The sequence below is a fragment of the Porcisia hertigi genome, chromosome 36, assembly GCF_017918235.1.
Source record: "Porcisia hertigi strain C119 chromosome 36, whole genome shotgun sequence".
Taxonomy (NCBI): Eukaryota; Euglenozoa; class Kinetoplastea; order Trypanosomatida; family Trypanosomatidae; genus Porcisia; species Porcisia hertigi.
Window position 1 is genome coordinate 2971099 of NC_090595.1, and position 22364 is coordinate 2993462.

At 56.8% G+C, this 22364-nt stretch overlaps 6 protein-coding genes across 6 annotated transcripts; all 6 read left to right on the forward strand.

Annotated features, from left to right (window-relative positions):
• Nucleotides 1–1136: 1136 nt before the first annotated feature.
• On the forward strand, nucleotides 1137–5555 carry JKF63_00749 (uncharacterized protein; the record flags this gene model as incomplete). Its single annotated transcript, XM_067896799.1, has 1 exon — nucleotides 1137–5555. The coding sequence occupies one exon, from the start codon at nucleotides 1137–1139 to the stop codon at nucleotides 5553–5555; it is 4419 nt and encodes a 1472-aa protein (XP_067752956.1).
• Nucleotides 5556–7808: 2253 nt separating this feature from the next.
• On the forward strand, nucleotides 7809–11813 carry JKF63_00750 (uncharacterized protein; the record flags this gene model as incomplete). Its single annotated transcript, XM_067896800.1, has 1 exon — nucleotides 7809–11813. The coding sequence occupies one exon, from the start codon at nucleotides 7809–7811 to the stop codon at nucleotides 11811–11813; it is 4005 nt and encodes a 1334-aa protein (XP_067752957.1).
• Nucleotides 11814–13763: 1950 nt separating this feature from the next.
• On the forward strand, nucleotides 13764–14171 carry JKF63_00751 (uncharacterized protein; the record flags this gene model as incomplete). Its single annotated transcript, XM_067896801.1, has 1 exon — nucleotides 13764–14171. One exon carries the CDS (start codon nucleotides 13764–13766, stop codon nucleotides 14169–14171), a length of 408 nt encoding a protein of 135 aa, XP_067752958.1.
• Nucleotides 14172–15044: 873 nt separating this feature from the next.
• Nucleotides 15045–16898, forward strand: JKF63_00752 (uncharacterized protein; the record flags this gene model as incomplete). Its single annotated transcript, XM_067896802.1, has 1 exon — nucleotides 15045–16898. The coding sequence occupies one exon, from the start codon at nucleotides 15045–15047 to the stop codon at nucleotides 16896–16898; it is 1854 nt and encodes a 617-aa protein (XP_067752959.1).
• A 961-nt stretch (nucleotides 16899–17859) lies between these two features.
• Nucleotides 17860–19512, forward strand: JKF63_00753 (uncharacterized protein; the record flags this gene model as incomplete). Its single annotated transcript, XM_067896803.1, has 1 exon — nucleotides 17860–19512. One exon carries the CDS (start codon nucleotides 17860–17862, stop codon nucleotides 19510–19512), a length of 1653 nt encoding a protein of 550 aa, XP_067752960.1.
• Nucleotides 19513–20522: 1010 nt separating this feature from the next.
• JKF63_00754 (uncharacterized protein) lies at nucleotides 20523–21482 on the forward strand (the record flags this gene model as incomplete). The annotated part of the gene is made up of 1 exon (XM_067896804.1): nucleotides 20523–21482. The coding sequence occupies one exon, from the start codon at nucleotides 20523–20525 to the stop codon at nucleotides 21480–21482; it is 960 nt and encodes a 319-aa protein (XP_067752961.1).
• Between the last annotated feature and the right edge of the window lie 882 nt (nucleotides 21483–22364).

Sequence of the window (22364 nt, forward strand, 5' to 3'; positions counted from 1 at the left end):
TCTGTTCGCACTAGGGCGACGCTAACAGAAGCAAAGGGCTGAGGCGCGGTGCACGCGCCGCGAGCTCATCCAGCAGGGTCTCACGCTTACTGACGCCGACGCCGCCAAGTACATTGAACGAATGGGTCCGCGTGGTAGATTTGGGGGGCACGGTGCGCGGTCGATGAGGAGAGTCCAGGTTAGTGTCCACAAGCAGCGGGAGCGGTTCATCGTACCAACAAGGCACCCAAGCTGGAAACCCTTCTTCATGTGGCCGCACTTTGCAGCTTCTCTCCGCTGCTCCACACACTGTTCGTGGTCAACAGCGAATGACGGGGTGGGGGGGTGAACGTGCGCTGGCGTGTAGCGGCCCGGAAATTCGCTGCACCCTTCCCAATTTTTTGTTTCCCAGGCACCACTGCCTGTTGATGTAATTACAACATGGGTGATTTTATCGAGTTGCTAAAAAGCGCTTACGTTCTTTGTGCTCGGCCACCGATTCCCTTCTTTCTTTTGCTCTCTCTTTACAAGTACAGACACAGCGGGGGGGAGAGGGGGAGACGAATATAGCCGTTGCTTTTTTTTTTGGTGTTGTTCCTCCATACGTGCCCAGCAGGAATCCTCAGCGGATTCGTGTTGGGTACCAGCTGCTCTTTCGAAGCGGCAACAAACGCACTGCGCAGCTCTCCAATTGCTAGGCCATGTCGTGTACCCTCATCACCTGCGCGGACACACGTCGGCCTCGTCTTGTGCTCTACCTTGCAGGGAGAGGAGCATGCCCCTAGCGTACCGAAAGTGAGACGACAGGCCGTACCCTTCGTGCTTCATCGTTTCGTGTGTTCTGAAGTGCTTCAGCATAGGAGCAGTGAGCACAACTAAGCCGCTCCTTGCTCTCCTCTCTTCTTATGTTTTTCACTCTCCTCTGGATCTTTACCCTGGATCGACTACGCCTGGCGACGGTGCACATGGACTACTCTCTATTGCGTGGACACGGGACTTAGTGGAGGCTGGTTTACATTACTCGCTTTCCGGGATACGCGTCTCTGTGTCCGTGTCTGTGTGTGTGTGTGTGAATGGGGGAGTGGGGGGGTGCGAGGACAACGATTCTTCTACCCATTCTCGTGTTTTACTTCCAGTACCTGTATGATCTCCTCGACATGACCGTGTCGATCACCAGCAGCACTGTCGTGGACTCATTATGGGCTCCAGAGGACGTGGGCGCCATTCCGCTCCACGCGAGCGGGCAGTTCTTGGCGCTTGTCTTATCGCCGACAGCCGCCCTAGCCAATAATACCGTCACTTCAGTTGCCTTTCACCCCGTCGACGAAACGTGTTTTGTATTGGGGACCGAAGCTGGCCGAGCATATGGGGTCTCTTTGCAGGAAAATAAACTTTTTCTCCTTGGAGACGTGGGCGAGCGCGGTGCACTGCGATGCGCGACCTTCTGTCCCGGCTACCTTACAAGCCCAATTGTGGTGTTCGCCTGCAGCGACAATCGGCTCATTTTCCTAGATTGGAAACGCGGGGTTGTTTTGCAGGATGTACCGGCGGCGGCACACGATAGGCCGATCCTGGGCATTGTAACCGGGGCCTCAACAGAGTCTCTCTTCTGTACACTAAGTGCAGACGCGATATCCTGCTGGGAGCCCCTTGCAAACAGCGACACCGCCTATGCTATTGGTTCATTAAGCTCGGCTCCTCTTGCATCCAGCCACCAGGGGTCATTCAATACAGCGGGCGAAGCCGGCCCTTTGCCAAACGGTCGCAGCACATATGGATCTTCGATGCCCCGCTACGGCTGTACTGGTAGTGCGTTGCCGACCCAGTGTACCCTTCAGCTCCAGGAGAAAGATGACCTGAACGCGAATCGTCTGGACACAGTCATGCACCGCTTTCTTGGCGTACACATTCTTCACCCAGCTTTGCTGGTCTCTGTGGAAACCAGCGGTGTGTTATCTCTTTGGTCGCGCACCGCAGTAGCTGCAGATGGCGACCCCGTAGCGCAGCGGACCCCACTTCAACTGCAGAAAAGCGCTACAACACCGTCGGTGCTGCGAGTACGCACCTCCGTGCAGTGCGGCACCCTCATCGCCCTCGGTGCGGACGCCGCGACAGCAGATGAGCTACGCGACCAACTTGTGCCGGCGGTGGCCTTTATTGCGGGCCAAACGCTAGAGGGCGCGGGGATGGTGCGACTGCCTGCTCGCGGCACTGGTGGCTACACAAAAGATCGCGCCGTGACTGTTTATCAGCTCAGTGCGCTGCATTCAGATTGCGTCGCATGTCTTTTGAGCACCGGTGTCGTCCATGTGGTGCTACCGAGCACGTTTCACCTTGTCTTCTCCATTCCCCCGCCATCGGTGGGTAACCCTGCCCAACACTTCAGCCCACGGTCGAGCTGGAACTTCACCCCCTCTGGGCCCACGTTAGGCGCCATGTGGCGCGAGCATCTCCTTATCCTTCTGCACCTACCAACCGCCCATCATGGTGATTTGGGCACTGCGCCCGTCTTCGAGCCGGCTGTCTTACGCGCCGGGTCAATGATGGTATCCTCGACGGAAGTTATCGTCAACAAGGAGCGATCCTCTGCCAAGTCAAAGGCGCCACAACTGGGCAACTGGGTCGACGATCCCTCCACTGCTGCAACGAACAGCACAGTCGTAGTGGCGCAATCTTTTCTGCGCCCCTGTAAAGCAGCGCAGATGAAGTTTTCATTACCCCTAAAAACCGCTGACGCTGTGCCCAGCGCAGTCGATGCCGCGCTCGCAGTTCTGTCTTTTTGCCGGCCACATGTCGTTGTCCCCCCAAAAGGACTCCCAGAGTCCTGGGCAGACGTGAACGAAGTGGACCTGTGCTTCATGGCCACAGAGATAACCGACCGCCGGTTCGGTGGCAGCAAGGAGAAAGACAAAAGAACGACCACTACTTCGCCAGTGGCTTGGTCGTCCACTGCAGCGTTCTGCGATACCCTCTGCGCCTCCTCCTGCCAGTATAATCTGAACCAACTTCAGGCGCACCTGCTGAAGTATGGCGTCTATCCACATCAGTACCGGACCGCAATTTGGCGCTTCCTTGCCGGATTGCCGAGCAAGGCGAAGACGGCGTCGCAGTTTGCCGCACTCGCGCGAAGACCAGTCCATTTGGGCGTGTCGCAGCTCATGGCCCCCTTCCCGCTCCCTCCGTCCGGTACGCGTGACGCTGTAGAAATGGCGCTCTCCTGTCTGTGCTGGGCCTCCCCGGTTTTCACTCTCGCCTCTTACCTCCCAGTGCTCGTGTACCCACTTAGCATGATCTTCCAAGACGACGTTCAGGGCGTGGTTGAGCTCGTGTTGATGTTTTTCCTAAACTGGGGAAAGGATTTTTTTGTGTGCCACCCTCACGGCCCAGCGACACTGCTCATGGCCATGGAACACGAGCTGCGCCGCCTGGATGCGCAACTTTGCCAGCACCTCGATGCCATAGGCGCGGGCGTAGCGGTGTGGGGCTGGGAACTGCTAACAACGTTTTTTACAGACTGCCTCACTGGGCCGGAATGGGTGCAGCTGATGGACCACACCTTTACTGCCTCGCCGCTGTGGCTTTTTGCCTTTCACGTCACCCTCGTGCGTACACGACTTCGCTCGGAGCTGTCGACGGCGCTTAGCGTAGAAGAGGTCCGACGGGTACTTCGTTCCATACCCATGGTCACTGCGTCCCCTCAAGCCTCATCGCCAACGAAGTCCTTGAAGGGGACAATCGAGGAGACGTATCGACTTCACCACAGGTGGTCGCGTGAGTCGTTCGACTTGCCAGCGAACTTCGCTGGATTCAAAGTGTTTCAGACCCTCACGACAGGGTTTGCTTATCCGTCCAACTTCACCCACGACTCCGTCATACTCGCTCAGAAACTCCACGAGCTCTCGGTTCTGCAAAGCAGTCGTGATGAGGAAAAAAAAGCTGCAGCCTACCTGGACGGGTTGCGCAAGACCGCCGAGGTGTCCTCCTCCGAGGACGCGGCGTTTCTGCAACAGCAGCGCGCTCGCATGACTGCCAAGTACGATGCATCTGCTGCTTCTTGGCAGGCGCATGTGGCGTTGGAGCGGTCTCGACAAGAGAGGGATGAGGAGGAGCGGAAGCTGCGGTGGGACGCGTTGCAGAAGCAGACACGTAACGCTGAGGAGTTGGAGTCGCTGCGAGCCGAGATGAACATGATGGAATCACAGCTACGACATGACATGGTGGATCGCCACATGGAGGAACTCAAGTGGCGACTAGCGGCCCACTTGTCAGACGAGGAGCTGATGCGGCTGCAAAAGGACGCTGATGCACAGGTGGAGCTTGCGGTTCGTCGCATATCTGAGGATGAACGGCGGCACGCAGAGGACACTGTAGAATTCAGGGCGGCGCCGCTGCTTTTAAGCGAGGCGCTGCCTAAGGAAGAAGACGATACCCAAGCAGAGGTAGCGGCGGCGCAGAGATCCGACGACCAGGGTCCCCACCCACTCGCCCCGCTGCAGCCCACCGCGGTCCTAGCAGATGATGAGTCGAACCAGACGAGAGAGATGACACTCCGACACAGCGGGGATTTAATCCCAACACCGGAGGAGGGGCTGGAGTCTGCAGAGACACTGGAGGCCTCGGGAAGCGTCGTTGGGTCAAGTCAGCTCCAGGGGATGTGTGCCCTCTCCAATGCGCAATCTTCAGGCCCTTCCTCTGCTCTTAGCTGCAAGGGCTCTCCTGCTGTATCACACGCCGCAGCGTGCGACGCTGGTCTTCATCTCGGTGGACGACCACAGCATAGAAAAGATACTACCCATCCACTGGAAGTTGTTCCATCACCAACCCAGGCGCCCATGGATCACCCTTGTGATGAAGATGGCGGGGGGGACCAACGCAGTGGCGTGCTCGAAAATGCGGTCGCACACCGAAAAGTCGATCGGCAAAAAGGCAGGAGGCGGTACACGTCACTGCCGCGACACGACTATCGCGACCCATCTGAGGAAAACCACAAGATTGCTCATTCACAGCAGCGTTTCCTAGAGCTGCGCAATCGTGTCTTGGGTAGAAGAGACCCCGACCCTCGCCCTAAGGAATCAGGAGACCCGCTTCGGCGATACCGACCACCGTGTCGCGGCGACGGCAGCACCACAGTGACGTCTGACTCCACGCCGACAATGACGGCGACAGCGTCATACCCGTCGTCCTACGCTGTGCCATGCAGCGGGCGTCGCCTTTATGACAACTATGAGCCTGGTGGACGTTCTTGCGGCGTCACGAAGTGCTCCTACAACCACCACCGATGCAGACATTTAAAAACACCCCTTTACCCATACAGCGACACCACGACAACGATCACGGCTGGCAGCGCCTCCCAGGAGCAGACGGTCAGCGTCACTACCACAGGAAGCAGCTACGACTCACTGTCTAGGTACACATCCCAGGGCTGCGTTTACTCCACCGCCACCTCGACGCTGTGGCGCAGTGGCGAGTCTCCATCAATGGCCTCGACGACCTCTGTCTCGTCCTCCCATGTATCTGACACACTCCAACACCACAGACATGGGCCTCTGCGGGAAAACCACCACGCGCAGACATAGTTCCCACACCGCCGATGTTCGGTACCGCGACGTGAGCGAGCCACCACCGCAGGAGACACCGTCGTTGACTCTTTCTTCTCTGCTGAATCGCCTGTTGGGCAAGCTTTTGGAACGTCGCCGCTGAGTGCCATGGCAGTAGACTCCTAAGTGAGGGAAGGCAGAAGAGGAGAGACGGAGAAGAGAGGAGAGGAGGGAGGGAGAAAGGGAAGAGGGGGGGGGAGCAGGCGGTGTGGCGGCGGCTGACACCGCGCTAGCCGTGTGGCCTTCTCCTCCCCACCAGGCCTACCTCACCCTCCTCTGCCCTCCTCAAGCCAGGCCGTCTACTCCACCCGGCGTTGCCGTGACAGCGGTCCGCGCGGCGTTGTGCCCGACCTCTCCCCGACGTTGCTACGCGGGCCCCGCGGGGGGAGGTCGAGGCTCGGAGCACCCTGCGCTCGAGGTTACGATCTCGCACGGGAGGATGTGACGACGCACATCTGGCCGGTGCGCGTCGCTGCCCTCCACCCTTTCCGGGTCCTGAGAGCGATGCGCGTTTGCGCTGGCACAAGCACACACACACACACACAGACAGACAGACAGACAGACACACCCATGTCAGCCTCTTGTGACACACACCACGACCTTCCCCTCCCCTCCCCTCTCCTACCTTCACCCCTCCCCCCTGTACGACAAGTGCCACGGCGTCTGCGCGCTGAACCAGGAGCCCGGGGGCGATTTTTCCTGGAGGAAGGTATGCAGCCGTCCCGAGCCCGATTCACGGTGGACTAGCGGCACCTTCCTGCCGGCAGAAGCTGAGGGAAAAGGGGGGGGGAGGGGTTGATGGTACGCATCACGCAGTTCAAATCGAGCGATTCCCAGGGCTACGTGCCCCGGAGCCGTGCTCGGTGAAGCAGAGAGAGGTGCCTCCCGATGGCGTGGGAATGCTCCCGAGAGTGCCTCCATGTTATAAGCAGCGCTGCAAGGAAAAGAAAACGCGCAACCGATGGTTTTTGTGGTGCTGAGCGGGCACTCACGACTTTGGCTCATCTCGCTGTGGACGTCGCGCGTGCGAAGTGAACTAATTCCCGGAGATTATGTGGTAGGAGTTCGCTTAGCCTTGGCCGTGTGGGATTCTCTGATCTTGTTCTGCTTTTTTCTTGTGTTTTGGTTGTGGTCAATGTCACAGATGACTTTCCTTGGATTTGTTATTTTTTTCGTGCACAAATTGGAAGTCGTAGAAATGGGGGAAACGCACGCTGCCAGGTGAACAACACCTTTTGGTTTCGTGGGGGCGACTCCTTCTTGCATGAGGGCAACCGCCCGAAGGGCCCTGCGTTGCACGGTAACGCTAGCCGTACTTGGCTCCCCATTCACTCACTCACTCATACACGCACGTAAAAGAGAACTCTGGGTTGATGATATCCTGGATTTTCAAATGAGTCTCCTTAGGCTTCTTTTTCAATTGGGGATTGCACGAGTGCTTACATCGACGGCTGCGTCTTGTTTTCGTTTTCGCTTGTCTTCACGGTTTGGGGCTTCCGCGTTCCCTTTATGGGTATTTGCCCTCTGATTCTTTCATTCACACGTTATGTGGCGCGTGGCGCGGAGTGGTGCCGATCTGCGTCTGGCCTAAAGCGAAGAGGAATATGTGGTGTAGCGTGACTGATGCAGCTCTGGAGTTGAGACTATCGAGCTGGAAGCAGCAGAGGTTTTGGGACACAGACGCCCCCCCCCACATACACACACTCCCCCCCTCCACCGGGTGACCATTTCAGTGCCTGCACTACTCCCCAACGTCTCTTCTCTCTAAGTAGACACTTGCCGCGGTGATGGAACTGTGCCCATTTCTTGTCCCACGTTTTCCCCCTTTTTTTGTATATGGCTGCGGTCCGCTCCGTAGCGGATATCGGGGCTCTACTACTGCCTTCTGTCGTCTGTATCCTCCTCTCCAGATTTTAGCGGTACCGTGGCAATTACTTCCACCGTATTGTGCAGTTTTTTTTTTTCCTGCTTACAGATGACGCTCATGTAGCGCCGCCCCCCTTCACCCCCCCCCAACCCTCCCCTCCCCCCGCCATTGCTCACTAACCGAGAAGACAACAGTGCCTGCAGTGACGGTGTCGAGCTCTCCTATCATTGGACCGCCATTCTTTTTGCAAACGACGATTGCGCTGGTGTTGCTGCTACCCCCTCTTTTTTTTTACGCCATCTTGCGCGCGTGTCTGAAAGTCTCCAACGCATTTTTTTCTTTTCTCTCTCCTTAGAGGGGCGAAAATGGAGACGTCACCGAACAGGGCAAGCGCCAGTATGGACCTCTACGTTCTGGAATACATGGCAAATATGCGCTGGTTGCTCCGGTACGCTGCCAGTGAGCTCGATCCGACTGTTGAGCAACAATACCCGGGTTTCATCGCTCAGGTGGCCAAGCTGGACCTCCATCTCTCCGGCATAGCGTTTGAGCGGGGCTGCACACTTGGAGATCTGCCCTTTGGCATTTTGCGTCTCTCACGTGAGGCAATGTTGTATTTGCTAGTGTCAGATCATCTTCTTGGCGGATGCCCGCCGACCATGCACCCGTTCCTCATGCGAGCCGTCGCAGCGGATTCGAACAGTGCACCACGTGCGCTTCCCAGAAGGGCGCCACTTTGCCCTGACCTCAATGTGAGCTTCCCCAGCGACGACGATGGTGATGGCAAAGGACGGGACACACCACGTACAGCCACGGAACTTGACGTGCAGCCGCTCGCTGCAATCGACCTTTACAACGAGGAATTGATACGGCAGGCTGAAGGCAGGGACCAGGAAAGAGGGAAACAGGGGATGCTGCTGCTGCTGCGATGGCTTTTTAGCGAAGGCGTGCTCTCAGAATATGAGGTTTCGCTGACGTTGGAGACAGGGAACAGCGCCGCTGGGAGTCTTTGCCCCCAGGCAATGATGGCGACCCCTGCGGCGACGGACGACGAGCAATTTCGCCGGCATCAGCAACTAGCGCATCGGCTTGCGGAATTGGCACCCTTCTACTTTGGCGCACACCTCCTAGTTTCGCGCTCGCTGCTCCTGCAGTACTGCGCGACGCTACTCACCGTCGAAGCGGTGATGCAGCATGTCGCTTACCTGCGATCGGTGGTGTCGTCCTCTGCCCAACGCTTCTCCGCGGCTCCGCCGCCGTCTAGCGTTGAGGGGGCCTTTCTCGAGTGGTTTCAGGCCATTGTGGACTCCATCAACACAAGCGAGGCCGGCGCGGTGGTGATTGGTGGCCTGCGAGATTGCGCGGCTCTTTCTGCCTTCATTCAGCACGGGCCGTTTTGTGATGATGTGATGGATCCGGCAGATCGTGATTTTTTCCGACTCGTGCAGAGCGGCGAATCGGTGTGTGTGGCACTTCTGTTCTACTACCCAGATGCTTTCCCGCTCGTAGAGCTGTCGGACGCATTGCGAGCGGCGGAAGACCGTGTTCGTCGACACGAAGACACGGACTTGTCTCTAGACGTGCTGCACCAGCAGTTGTCATTGTGCTACTGGACAGCCATTAAGGCAGCAGCGCGTCAGCTGGGCATACCGATGCTTCTGAATGCGGAGGAGATTGTCGCATATGGTCGCACAGCCCTTCCCCTGCACTTGTTTTGCCTTACCCAGCAACTTTTCGCGGTGCTCGCCACCAAAGCAGAAGAGGATGTGCGCGTGAGCGTTGACACGGCGTCGTGGGAACAGGTCCACAGCAAAGGTTCCTTGGCAGCGGGTATGAAGGGTGCGCAATTTGACGTGGGAACGGATGCTCAGGGACAGAGTGGCACAGCCGCGTCAAAGGAGAGCAACAGCGCGCTTTCAGGGGCGCAACAGGTGCTGCGCAGGTCGATGCAAGAACAGTTCTCGGCACCTTTGTGGGCGACCAGAGAGGCCCGCGACGGTGATAGGGGAACCGACAAGGTTCGCGTGGATTTTGGCCATAGCGAACGCCTCCAGGAAAGCGACACCGCTGCGCAGCTTTCCTTGCCTGGGCGCGCTACAGGGAGTCCTGAAACAGACGAGTGCCGCTCAATTCAAGCGGACACGGACGTGCCTCAGTGTGAGGAGGATGGCACCGGCCAGGATACAACACAGTTCTCCATCCAGCTGGCCCACACCCAGCGTGGCGGTCACCTTTCTTCGGCGAGGGCGTGCGAGGACATCCCTGAGACGGCCACATCAGTTTTGCGGCCCATGACTAGGCGACGATGGAGCACGCTGACGCGTTCGAGCGCAGGTGCCGCTCCGTCAGCTACCTCGACGATTTCGTTCGACACCCTCACAAAGGTACCCTCTGCGGGCTGTCCCGATGAACAGCACAACACTGATTCACGAAGTCTTCTCTTCGGCTCGCACGTCGTCGACACATACGTTCGAGCCGAGGAGGTGTATGCCCACCGCCGGCATGCCACAACTGAAAGTGACCTCATCGCACAGCCTGGTCCTGAGCGGAACCTTGTGCGCCCAACATCTTCAGACACGCTGCTTCATGCGAGAGCGGTAGAGGCTGGTTTACATGCCCGCTCCACCGCGTCCTGTGCGGGGCTGACTGCCGTGACTGTTGTGACAGTCAACTTGCCAAGTGTGACGGTTTCGGTAGCCGAGAAATCGCCTCTGAGCAAGGAAAAAGAAACGCGGTTGTCGTTACACAGTCCGGGAGAGGGCAACTGCGGCGAGAAAAACCTGTCCGCTGTGCTAGATCTTTCAGGTGATTCACAGGGTGTAGTAGTAAATACTGCGCGTGTGGTCGAACCGTCTGTGAGCTCCTCCCGCAGTAGCCTTCTCGAGTTCGTTGTCAAGATACCTTCAGGGCCTGCTGAGGGGGCACCCAGAGTAGCCACAGAGGTCATCCCGGAAGGCGATCTCACAGGGAAAAAGTACACGCTGACCGCCAAGGCCGCCTCGCCTTGTGCAACAGTTTTGTCTCCGCGACCGCAGGTGCTTGGAGCCGCTGCAAGGGCTTCCATTTCCAGTCGAACTGACGCGATCAATTGCCCCCGGGTGGTGAGCTCCATGGTGAGGTGCTCTGCAGTGCCTATTCCTCGACAACTAGCGTCTCCCAATCACGATCTCGGCGAGCGGGATCACGATGCAGGCGGCGATATGGCTGTTCTTGAGCGACAGTCCGGAGGTGGATCCACCGGCTGCCCCTCACCAAGGGGTTCATTGGCAGTTCCGAAGGACAAGACGGCTCTCGGTGGGAAATCTTCTTCTGCAAGGCACACGCGTGCGCCATCCAGTTTCGCTCCTCCTCGGGAACCAGCGATATTACCTCCACAGATACAGACGAGGTCCATCTTCAGCGGGGATAATTCAAGCCACCCTCATTTGCACAGGGCTCTCGGTGCCACAGACCTGAAGGTGAAAAACGAGTCCGTGTCCCCACTCCCCGTCGACAGACCAACGGCTCTTGAACATGCCACAGGTGCTAGCAGAAGCCCGTCGATACCGGCAAAGAGAACAGAACAATCTGTGATACCAGGGACAGATTCTCAGAAGGATGTTGCAGAGGTGAACTACGTCAGGGTGAGGTCCAGATCGCCCGCCTCGCCATTCCAGAAAATCACGCCGATGCGAGCCAACGGTGACGCACTGTCCACCATCCTCAAAGAGGACCTGGAAGAAGACTACACCCTCCCTCCCTGTATGTTGGCCGCTTCCCCGGACTTTCAAACATCTGGTCTCGGCAAAGCTCCTCGACGCGTCGGGGAGCGAGCGCTAGATCCCACCACACCCCTAGGCACGGTGAGCGCAGTAACGGACTCCCGTGCAGTTTCGCCGCTTACACCCGTGCAAACTCGCAGTGGGTCAGATTCCTACGACACCCAATACGCAACGCTGCTAGAGGATATGTCCGCTTCTGAATTGGACACACTTCGCCGCTGTCACCGCACCACTGACGAGGAGAGCTGGTTCTCGAGCACAGTACACCCGTGTCAGCGCCCGCTGCGCAGCACCGCCGAGTCTGTTGCAAGAGCCTTATCGCCGACGCAGAAACCTGCACAAGTTTGCGACCTTCTAGATCGATTGACAGGGATTAATTTGGCTGAGTTAGTGGAGAAGGACAAGCCAGAGCTGTACAACGCTCTGTCACAGCAGCACGCCATTGTGAGTGAACTAAAAGCTGCTTTGAATGGAGGGAGCACTCGTGTGGCGAGCAGAGGGCTTTTCTACACGGCGGGTCGCCGACCATCACTGCCGCGCAAGCGATACGTGCACCTGCATTCCCCGACTGAGAAAACGCGCGAATTCGACGCAAAGGCGGTGAGCTAGGTGAGAAAAGGTGTGCTCAGCCGCAGCGCCGACGCGTCTACGGATGCCCCAGAAATGCCGCGAAGTCTCCAATCCATTACCGGGAGAGGTTTCGGCGTGTGTTTGACCCCCCCCCCCCCCCCCCCCAATAGAAAAAAAATACCGCGACGTTCCTCAGCAACTCACTGGGACTCACGTATTGGAAGCTTATCATTGAAGCCTATCGCCTTCGCCTCCAGAGAAGGCAGCTGGAACGGAACGGTGCCTCGGCGTGTGCTAAAGCGGAAAACAAAGGGGCACACACGCACACCAACCCGCGAGGTACCATTTGCCTACGAGAGATGAGGTGCTCCAAAACCCATCACAACGCGAAACAGGCACCCACTAGTGTGGGAATGAAACCTAAGCTCACCTCATTCTGCTTCACCGAACACTGCTCCGGGGCGCGTAGCCCTAGGAATCGCTCGGGTTGAACTGCGTGATGCGTACCATCAACCCCTCCCCTCCCTTTTCCCCCAGCTTCTGCCGGCAGGAAGGTGCCGCTAGTCCACCGTGAATCGGGCTCGGGACGGCTGTATACCTTCCTCCAGGAAAAATCGCCCCCGAGCTCCTGGTTCAGCGCGCAGTCGCCGTGGCACTTGCCGTACAGGAGGGGGGGGTGAAGGGGAGGGGAGGGGAAGGTCGTGGTGTGTGTCACAAGAGGCTGACATGGGTGTGTCTGTCTGTCTGTCTGTCTGTGTGTGTGTGTTTGTTTGTGTGTGCTTGTGCCAGCGCACCCGCGCATCGCTCTCAGGACCCGGAAAGGGTGGAGGGCAGCGACGCGCACCGGCCAAATGTACGTCGTCACATCCTCCCGTGCGAGATCGTAACCTCGAGCGCAGGGTGCTCCGAGCCTCGACCTCCCCCGCGGGGCCCGCGTAGCAACGTCGGGGAGAGGTCGGGCACAACGCCGCGCGGACCGCTGTCACGGCAACGCCGGGTGGAGTAGACGGCCTGGCTTGAGGAGGGCTGAGGAGGGTGAGGTAGGCCTGGTGGGGAGGAAGAGGCCACACGGCTAGCGCGGTGTCAGCCGCCGCCACACCGCCTGCTCCCTCCCCCCCCCCCCCCTCTTCCCTTTCTCCCTCACTTAGGAGTCTACTGCCATGGCACCCAGCGATGCAGGAGATCGCAGGCTCTTGGAGGCCACACAGACCTGGCCCAAACGCACTGGCACTACTCGCTGAAGTGACCGGGAATAAAAAGATGCTCACCTCAAACGGTCGAAGAGGAAAAAAAAACGGTCGCGCCCCACCTGAACTCCTTGTCACTTGTTCGGATTGCTCACTGCTGCTTCGAGCATCCTAGAAATTGAAAGAAAACGGCTGGAGTTCCTAGAGCATGGAGGTCACGGGGAACGGTGCGCATAGCTTTTGCTAAACACTCCAGAACGAAGTTGTGTGCCGACCCCCAGCTAGTTTTTTGTTCTTGGTGGGGTGTCCAATTCAGCGACGCATACCTGAAGGGCTCGCTGGCTTAGTTAGGGGCTGACATACCAGTGGCCATGAGAGGTGATGAAGTGTCTCGAGAGTCGTGTGGTTCGTGAGGCGGAGGCAGTCATGGTTGGGTTTCCGGCCGTTCAGATTCTGAAGTGCGCCTCAAAATTCCCAAGTCGTCATGTGGCTTGCTGTACGTGAAGTTGTCCCCCCTTTTTGGCGTCTCGATTTCTCGCTGCTTGTACCCCCAGCACCTCTCCGATGTGTGGTGACACCGCGTCCATCGGTAGGGTTTGGGTATCCCTCCCTGTAAACAATCCCCTTGTATTTCTTTCCTCTCATGCCCTTGGCCTTTCTTTGCCTCAGCACTGGTCCGGTGCGAGGTGAAGCTGACCTCACCCCCCCCTCCCCACCACCACACACACACACACCAACGCATCGCTGAACCGCGGTTGTTCTTATTTCGCTTCTCTAGCTGAGCTCTTATTCAGAACCAGCTATGGAAACCGGTGATCAACGGGCGCAGGTCGCCATTAATGGGTTCATTGGCTCTATTCTGATTGCCGTGGGCTCCATCGTCTACGTACTCTGGGCTGTATTGCCAGATGAACTTCTCCACCAGATGCATCTCACGTACTACCCCGATCGCTACTGGGCCGTGGCGATGCCCGCCATTCTGGTGATGTTTCTCTTCCACTACTTTACCACCTCCTGGCTCCTAGTGCTCGTCACAACGCACCCCTTGACAGATGGAAGGTGTGTCACAGATGTAGATAGCAAGCCGGAAAAGGAAATCGAAGTCGGTGCACTGGCGGACTCTAGCAGCAGCGTGCCACCATGGGTGGATATCCCGGTTTCAGTGGCTAGTCACCTCCTGTTTGAGCCATGGAATGCAAAGGTGCGATAGAGTACACGGTGTGCGACAGAAGGTATGATTGAGAGAAAGGCGGTGATGGAAAGGTTCATGGATGATGTCCATGCGCAGATGTTGCCGGCTTAGTCAAGAATAAGTGTTGTTGCAAAAAAAAAACAGAGGTTTTCCTGCTTCGTGACGTTTTGTTGCCAATGTGCTTGCATTTGTTGTGCTGTGCTGAGCTGAGCTGAGCTGAGCTTCACCTGTCTTTTATCTTTGAGCGATACCAAATATATATATATATGTCTGTTGTGCACGGAAGGGTGGTGCAGTCACTTTAGATCGCGCGTCCATTGATGATGGTGAGTGTTTTTTTTTTTTTGCACCACCCCTCCCCGAGACGTCGATGACCCTCAAAAAGGAAAGGACGCAAATGTATCGCGCATTCAGGAGAGGGAAGCAGTAGAGAGGCGGAAGGAGGGGTGGGGGGATAATGACATACAGCACTCTGTTCCTCCTTCCCGATCGCTACCCCTTCCCCCCACCCCCACCCCCACTCCGAGGACCCACAGACGCCCCACATAAAACATATAGCTATACAAAAGCTTACTCGGTATTGTCTGCATCTCGCGCGGGGGTGGTGGTGCTCTAATCGACCTTATCTGAATGCGGCGAGAGGAGGCAGAGGATCGTGTGTCTCGCACGGCCAGCCCTATAAAAACCACCCGTGTTCCATGCCGGAAAGATCTGCCCGTCAGCGCCGTACTGCGCTGGAATATGCCATCAACATTTCTCCAACCTCACACCATCCCGGCGCTGATTGAACCCACGCATAATTATTGCACGAGACCCGGACGCGCTTACGGGTCACCCTTGCGCGCACTCAATAAGGCAAGAATCTACACCACAACAGCTTTTTAAGCAGCAATGTCGTTGCGGCGCTCCTGTCTGCTCCTGCAAGAAAGCGCGCTGGAGTTGTGTACACTACATCGGTTGTTGCGACACTGTGCGCGCTACCCCGAGCGGTTCGACCTAGCCGAGATGTACAAAATCGGCATCCTTCTAAAGGACCCAAATGACGTGCTGGAGTTGAGGTCAAACCCGGAGTTTTTGTGTGGCTTGGCCACCCGATACGCACAAATCCGCGAAAACGCCTCGCCTTTTCAAACATCCCTATTGGACGCCGTACTGCCGCGCTCGCGGTCTGAGTCGAGTGCTGGCAGCAGCGTAGCAAAGACCGGTGTAGCAGGGGCGGAGCCGGCCGTAGGATTACCCAGTCAGCAGGATGCTGTTCTGCCGATAACGGCGTATGAGTACTTCAAGGCCATCATGGATTTGGTAAACGACGCGGAGGCAGAGCACTACCGTGCGATTGCCCGCGAGGCGCGTACATCACTGCGGGGGCGCCAACCGGACACAAAGGAGGACGGTCCGGGAGGTGCATCTCCTGAGCGAGCGGAGGCAGAAGCGAACGCAGCGTCTGCCGGTGATTACGCGAGCTCGCGGAGCCTCGGCGAGGCGCTCGGAGGCAGTCGCGCAAACGTGCTGGAAGCGCACCTCTCCGCTCTTTTACCGAATCTTCGTCAACTATCACCGACAGACACGTGCAAGCTCATCAAGGCACTTGCAAAGTTCAACTACACCAACTACGAACGCGCGATGCTTCTGACGCGCCGCGGATGTGAAGTTTCTGGACACCTGTCACATCGAGAGTTGTGCCAACTATTTTTTAACCTACACAAGCTTCACACTCGCGACTCCCTAGTCTCTATCGTGAACCGCCTCCTCGAGCATGTGACAGAGATGTCGGCGGAAGAAGTGTTTCTGCTCTGTCAAGCGCTGGAGCGGCAAGAAAATACGTCGTCGGCGTCGCAGCGCCTCTTGACATCGCTAGTGCCACAGGCTCTCAAGAAACTGTCCGACGCCACCTCCGCATCCTATCACCGCGCCTTGCTGGTGTCCATGGCACGCTACCATGTGGCGCAGCCTGTTACACTGCAAAGGGTCCTGCGGGACTGGGTAGACCACTGGAAGGCGATGACCTCGGAGCGGGACTTGCTGAAAGTCTTCGAAGCCGCCGCGTCGCTTTTATCGGTAGCGCAGCTGGAAACGTTGCAACAACTCGTTGATCGTCTCACGGAGCTTGCACCGGCAATGGATATCAGCAATATGGACCGTGCCATGGATCTTTTATCAAAAGTGCCGATGAATATGAGTGCCAGATGCATGATGGTCATGTTGGAAAGACTCACTGGCGAGGCAGGTCGTCTGAGCGTGGGGCAGACGGTTTTTATTCTGCAGCTGCTCTCCACGTATACGCCTGCCAAGGGACACGCGGCGGTGGTTTCCATGGCCTACGCGGTGTCGGTGCGTGCGCCCGGCATGGACGCCGAGTCACTGGAGAGCGTTGTGATATCACTCGCAATGCTAGAGCTCTACACGGACGACTTCTTCACCATTGCACACGTACTGCAGACGCAAAAGGGCGGTATGCGCAGCTTATCGGCGGTGCAAGAGCTTCTCCAGTATTGCACTCCAGCGATGGTTGCTACCAAGCGCGGTCTTGGAATGCTAGCGAACGTCATCTGCACCTTGGCCCCAATGCTGAACGATGAAGAACTCGCGTCGTGTCGCCGTTCGCTGGTGAAATTGGGAGTAGAGGACCGTGACGTGTTGCAGAGTATCTTTACGAGGGCGAAGCAGCTTCACCGCACCCAGTCACACGGCCAAACGCGCAAGAAGCGGCGTGGCAATTATGATCCGATGGAAGGCCTACTCTGAGGGGGAAAAGGTGGGAGTGGATGTGGTGGTGGTGGGAGGGGCGGGGCGGTCGAATGTGGTAAAGCAACACAGACACACGCACACAAAAACGGCCCTGCGGGGAGACGCGCAGCGCGACTACGACCGCCACCATCGTTGCCTCAACAAAAATAGTAACAACAACAAAGGAGTGAGGGGGAAAGGAGCTCTGCTTGGGTTGTAGCGCCGCATGGCTAGAGGTGGCGCCCCTCGATCGCGGCATCTGTATTGGGCATGACGAGCGCTTCTTTTCGGCCTTTTAGCCGTCTACTTTTCAAAATGGAGCGCTGATACGGATTCTAGATGCCGACCATGAAAGCCAAAGGGGGTGAAAGAAGTGAGGGATTCACGACGGAATGAGCCGTACAAGTGCTCTAGAGGTCGTCACACAGGATCACTACGCTGGTCACAAGGCTGTACGCAAGCGATTGAGGCACACGTTTAAAGTGAGATGCTGTGGGGCTCTAACGTGCCTGTATCGGGAAAGTCTCACATGTGGTCTGCCATTCAGTCAGGACAGTACAGTACCCGTGGCTGTCAGGCCCTCTCCCAATTCGCGCGGAGCTTTACAGGCTTGGCATTTCCCCCATTTTTTCACACCACCGTTACGTGGCAAACATCTGGACACACAAACGGAGGGGGGCAGACGCTGTATGCGTGAAATGAACTACTACTATTCTGCTCGTTCTTTTGATCTCCCTTTGGGGGCTTCTCCGGGAGGACACAACGATGACACACACACACACACACACACTTACACACACGGGCGCACAGCCCAAGGGGCACTTGAAACACGCATGACAGTGCCGGTCCCTCAAAACGTGAGCATTGACCCCTCCCCCCACCCCACCCCACCCTCACCCTTCCCCCGTCACCGAAAAAGGGGGTCTCGTAAGGAAAGCTGCCCCTGGCACATCCGGTGGCGGCGGAAAAATCAAGAAAGATGAACCGCGCTATCGCTGGTGAGGCCGCCGGGGTGGCGGTTGTGAACCTTTTCCCTTCGGCTCTCTCTACAGGTAACTGTCCTGCATCGCTGGACTACATTTTCCAGCGCGTCCGCCTCCACCTTGTTCCGTTCAACGCCCAAGACATCTATCAAGTGTGCACTATTGCCTACAACCATGACACGCTGGGCATGTTGCATGATGCGGAGCTGATGCGAGGTATCGCTGACGCTTTTCAGCGATCGGATCAGCGGGTACTCAATCCGTTCCAGACCAGCCTCGTGATGGACACGCTTCGCCGCGCTGGGATCAATGCCTCACCCAAAGAGGTGATGGTGCCAGAGGAGGATGCGATTTCCCCCGAGACCTTGCTTAACGTTTTGCGCGCCATGAACGTACACGCCGGGACACGCGACGAGCACAAGATATCCGATGTGCTGAGGAAAGTGCCCGCCGTACTCGATGAGTTTAGTCCAACGCAGTTGTCTCTCGCTCTTTCTGAGCTGGCGAAGCTGCGTTGTTCTAACGCCGATGCCATGAATCGCATGGCTAAGCGCCTCTTCGAAAACACAGATGATCTCAGCACCATGGAGGTGACACTAACGGTCAAGGCGCTCGCCGAAACTCGAGGAATGCCGTACGCGACGGTGCGACGTGCGTTCGCGCTTGCGGAACAGCGGCGGAGTGAATTTCAGCCGGACGACTACGTAGCCGTACTCCTCGCGCTGCAAGGAGCAGGAAAACAGTACAGCCGCACCTTTGTGAAGCTGATCGAGTCCGCGCTGGAGAAAGTGGAGAACTTAGACGCGGTAACTCTGACGCAATTCCTAGTTACGTTCGCCTCTTTCAGTTACGAAAAGCGGGAGCACCTTGAAATCTTCGCCGATGCCCTCGTGGACGTCGCAAGTGATCTCGATCAACGTCATTTGGTGCAGGCGCTGATTGCGCTCCAGCAACTCCATCTTCTTCACGAGGAACTTTTCAGTGCACTCGCTTCGTGCATGACGCGTTTCGCGAAAACATTGGAGCCGCGGCTGATAGCGCCCGTAATGGATATCTGCAGCGGTGTACCCTACAATACAGATGGCCTGATGCATTCGTTGCTCGATCGCGCACTCGAGTGCACACGCATGCTTCATCCAAACGACCTCGCCGATATTCTGGATATTGTCGCGCTCTACCCCGGTGCTCGCGGTCACGCGCTAGTCGAAGTCTTTGGCCGGCAGGCGCGGCTACGGTTGGAGGTGTTCAACCCTGTCTCACTGGCGCGCGCAACGCGAGGGCTGGCCCATCTCGGCTACAGAGACGCGGACTATTACACACAGGCCGCCGACACGGGGTTTCGCTTCGGGTTCAAGGATTGGACTTTTTTGGAGCCTATCCTCATGGGCATGTGCTTCAATGAAGAGGTACCGGTACGCACTGTGAAGGTCCTTGCTTCTTTTGTGACACCAATGGCAAAATCCATGACCCTGCAAGAAGTGGAGCGTGCAAACCGATACCTTGTGCAGCTCAAATGCGAGGAGGATCATGTCTACCGCGCGCTTGCTAACCGGGTGATGCACTTCGTGAAGGAAATTACCCCGGATATGCCACAAGAACTTCAAGCGTTAGTGCAGCGTGGGGCCGTTAATCGGATTAGTGAGGGTTGATGTTCTCTGTCCGGGCGTTGCGCTATGAAGAGTGCAGTACAGACCCTCACAGAAGAGAGGCACAAAAGCAAATGTCTGCCGTATGGCTGTCGGCTCACCATGTCGACTATCCCTGGCGTTTACGGAAAGCTTTTCCTTGTGTGTGTGTGTGTGTGTGTATGTTTGTGGGGGGTGCATATATATTTTTTCCCCTGCCGTGGGGTGCTCTTCGTTGAAAAGACAGGAAACAGGGGCGCTTGCCCGAGTGGCGAAATCCAATAATCAGGCTGATACGCAATCAGGGCATGGCGCTGTTGTTGCGGAGCATGCACACGGGAGAACGTAAGCGGCTTTCTGTACGTTTTCTGTAGTAGTTTCTGCTTGTTTCTGCAAACATACCCAACCGCCTGCTCCATGTTTTTTTTTTCGAGATGCAGAGTCGTGAAAGGGGATATCTGTGCGCGACGAACTCGTTTTTGTTCTCACACGCCCGCTGCCGAGTCGAGGTGCTTTTCGATGGCGATTCCATCCAAACCTCCACGTGCACTTGTGGTGGGTGTTGCGCCAACAGCCTCCCCCCCCCCCCGCCCTTTGACTCACTCTCAGTGCCATGCGCTCTTTTCCCTTGTGCGCCCCAACCCCTTTCACCTGCGCATTTTTGGATTGTGTGCTTCTGTATTCTTCCACTTCACTCTATACCCCCGTCCTTGTGTCGCGGCGGAGTCTCCTCCGTCTCATGCATTAACCAGATTTCTTGAGAATAAGAGCGTGACAGCAACGACAGCACACATTGACTCTAACCCCCTCCCCCCAACCACACACACACACACACAGACAGACACACGAAGAGCTACGTAACATCCACAGTGCGCCCAAATTTCTCGTTTTTATTGTTGTTAGCTTCTCCCAGTAGGCACTCTTGACCCCCCCCCCCCCCGCTCCGCCTTTGGTTTAGCCACGCCTTCCGCTGCTCTTGTGTTTTTCTTTCTCCTTACAAATTCAGCCGGTTAGGTTTCCTCGCGGCGTGCACGATGGAGGGCCGCCTGATTGTTCTGCCACGCGATGGCCTCCGCAAGACAAGTGTTTTCGTGACTGGGAATGCCCATCGGTGCATCCTTGTTGTCGGCTCACAGACGGAGACGCTCTTTGCCACGCCTTTTGTGGAGCATATGGTTGAGAAGTTGGGGAAAAAATGGGCCGTCGCGCAGGTGATGCTTGGCAGCAGCATTGTCGGTCAATGTGAACACGGCCACGACGTGGACGCAGATGATGTGGCTGCTGCACTGGGTGCTCTGGTGAAGGAGCAGGGTATGGATGAGGTTGTCCTGTACGCTAGTGGCACTGGCGTTCAGGTGGCACTGGAGGTGTTGGCGTCGAAATCTCAGTCGAAGTTGGTGACGCGTGTCATCTTTCATGGAGGAATTTTGCCGCCGCAGGGCAGCGCATTGTTTTCTGTAGAAGCGACACAACGCCGTGTCGAGTTTGCGCATAAGCTCATTGAAGAGAAGCGCGGCAACGACACTTCAGCAATGCTGAAAGTGTACGACATGGTGGTGACGCCAGGACGCCTCTTTCGGGATGCAACGCTAACAGTGCAGGAGGCTGTGTGGCAACCGGCCTTGGGGGAGTCCTTTTCAACGTGCAAGAAGACGCTGCGTGGGGTTACCGTTCCAGTGTTATTTCTACTCTCGACAGAGGCGTCGTACACGGCTGCCGCGAAGGATGCCTTACCGACGGTGCAGGAGGCGGTGAAACACGCAACTGGGCTCCCCGCCGAGGACATTCAAATTTCCCTCATCCCTTCTACGATCGACGAATATCGACGCGGGCTCAACGGCAATGCCCCACTGGTTATCAAGACGATCAACGAGTTCATTGAAAACGCTGATGAGCGTCGTGATAAGCGCGCTTCGGTCGCGGCAGCGGAAGCAGCTCGGGAGGATCAAGCGAAGCGAATAGCGCTTTCCAAGGCTTTGTCTATATCGCAATAAGGCACTTGCGTTGAAAGCAGAATCACAGTGATGACGCGGATCGGTGTGTATGTGTGTTTCTTTTGTTTTTTTTTTGGGGGGGGGCGCGGGGGAAGAGAGGAAGGAGGGAGGGGGGGGGGGGGGAAGGCAGTTCCTCATATCGAGTCCTCACGTTTGAATGCGGGCTGCTGTGGAACCGTCAGTGAATGTTCGCCACCACCACTGTCCCTCCATCTCCGCCTCCCCACTGTGGATTGTTTGCATACGCTAAAGCACCGGCTCTAGAATTGGTTCTCACGCCGAGGCCGTCTTCTCGAGCTCCTCTCTTTCTACGGTCCTCTCCTTCACTCCCTCTTTCCCCCACTTTCTTACACACCTTGGCCACTGCGCCGCAGCACGCTCAACTTCTCCCCTACACGGGGCCCATTCCCCCTCCTCCACAACATCCTCTGTTAATCTCCATGTTTTAATACCCGTTTTTTTTTGGCATGTATGTACGAGACGGAGGAAACAAAGCAGCAGCAGCAGCAGCAAAAAGGAAGACAAAAAAGTGCTCGTCGACATTGCCTTCCTTTTTGCTGGTGTTTGTTCTCACGGCTGTTTTTCATTGTGTCTCTTATTTGTTTATCTCGAGTGCTGTCCCCTTCGGAGTATATTGGAGGCAATCACTCACCGGTTTGGGCCACATCATCCCTACATTATCATGTCGTATCAGTCCTGTCCACTTTCTCCGAAGTTGCTGGCCGTCGTGTAAGCGCACACCAAATATACATACACGCACCCACTACCTCACTGCCTCAACTGGGACACCCCCGAGACAATGCTATCTCGCATATAGCGGCGGATCTGTCTGCGGGGGGGGTTGGAGGGTTGGGGTGGTCGTCTTTGAGCTCTTTACGGCTT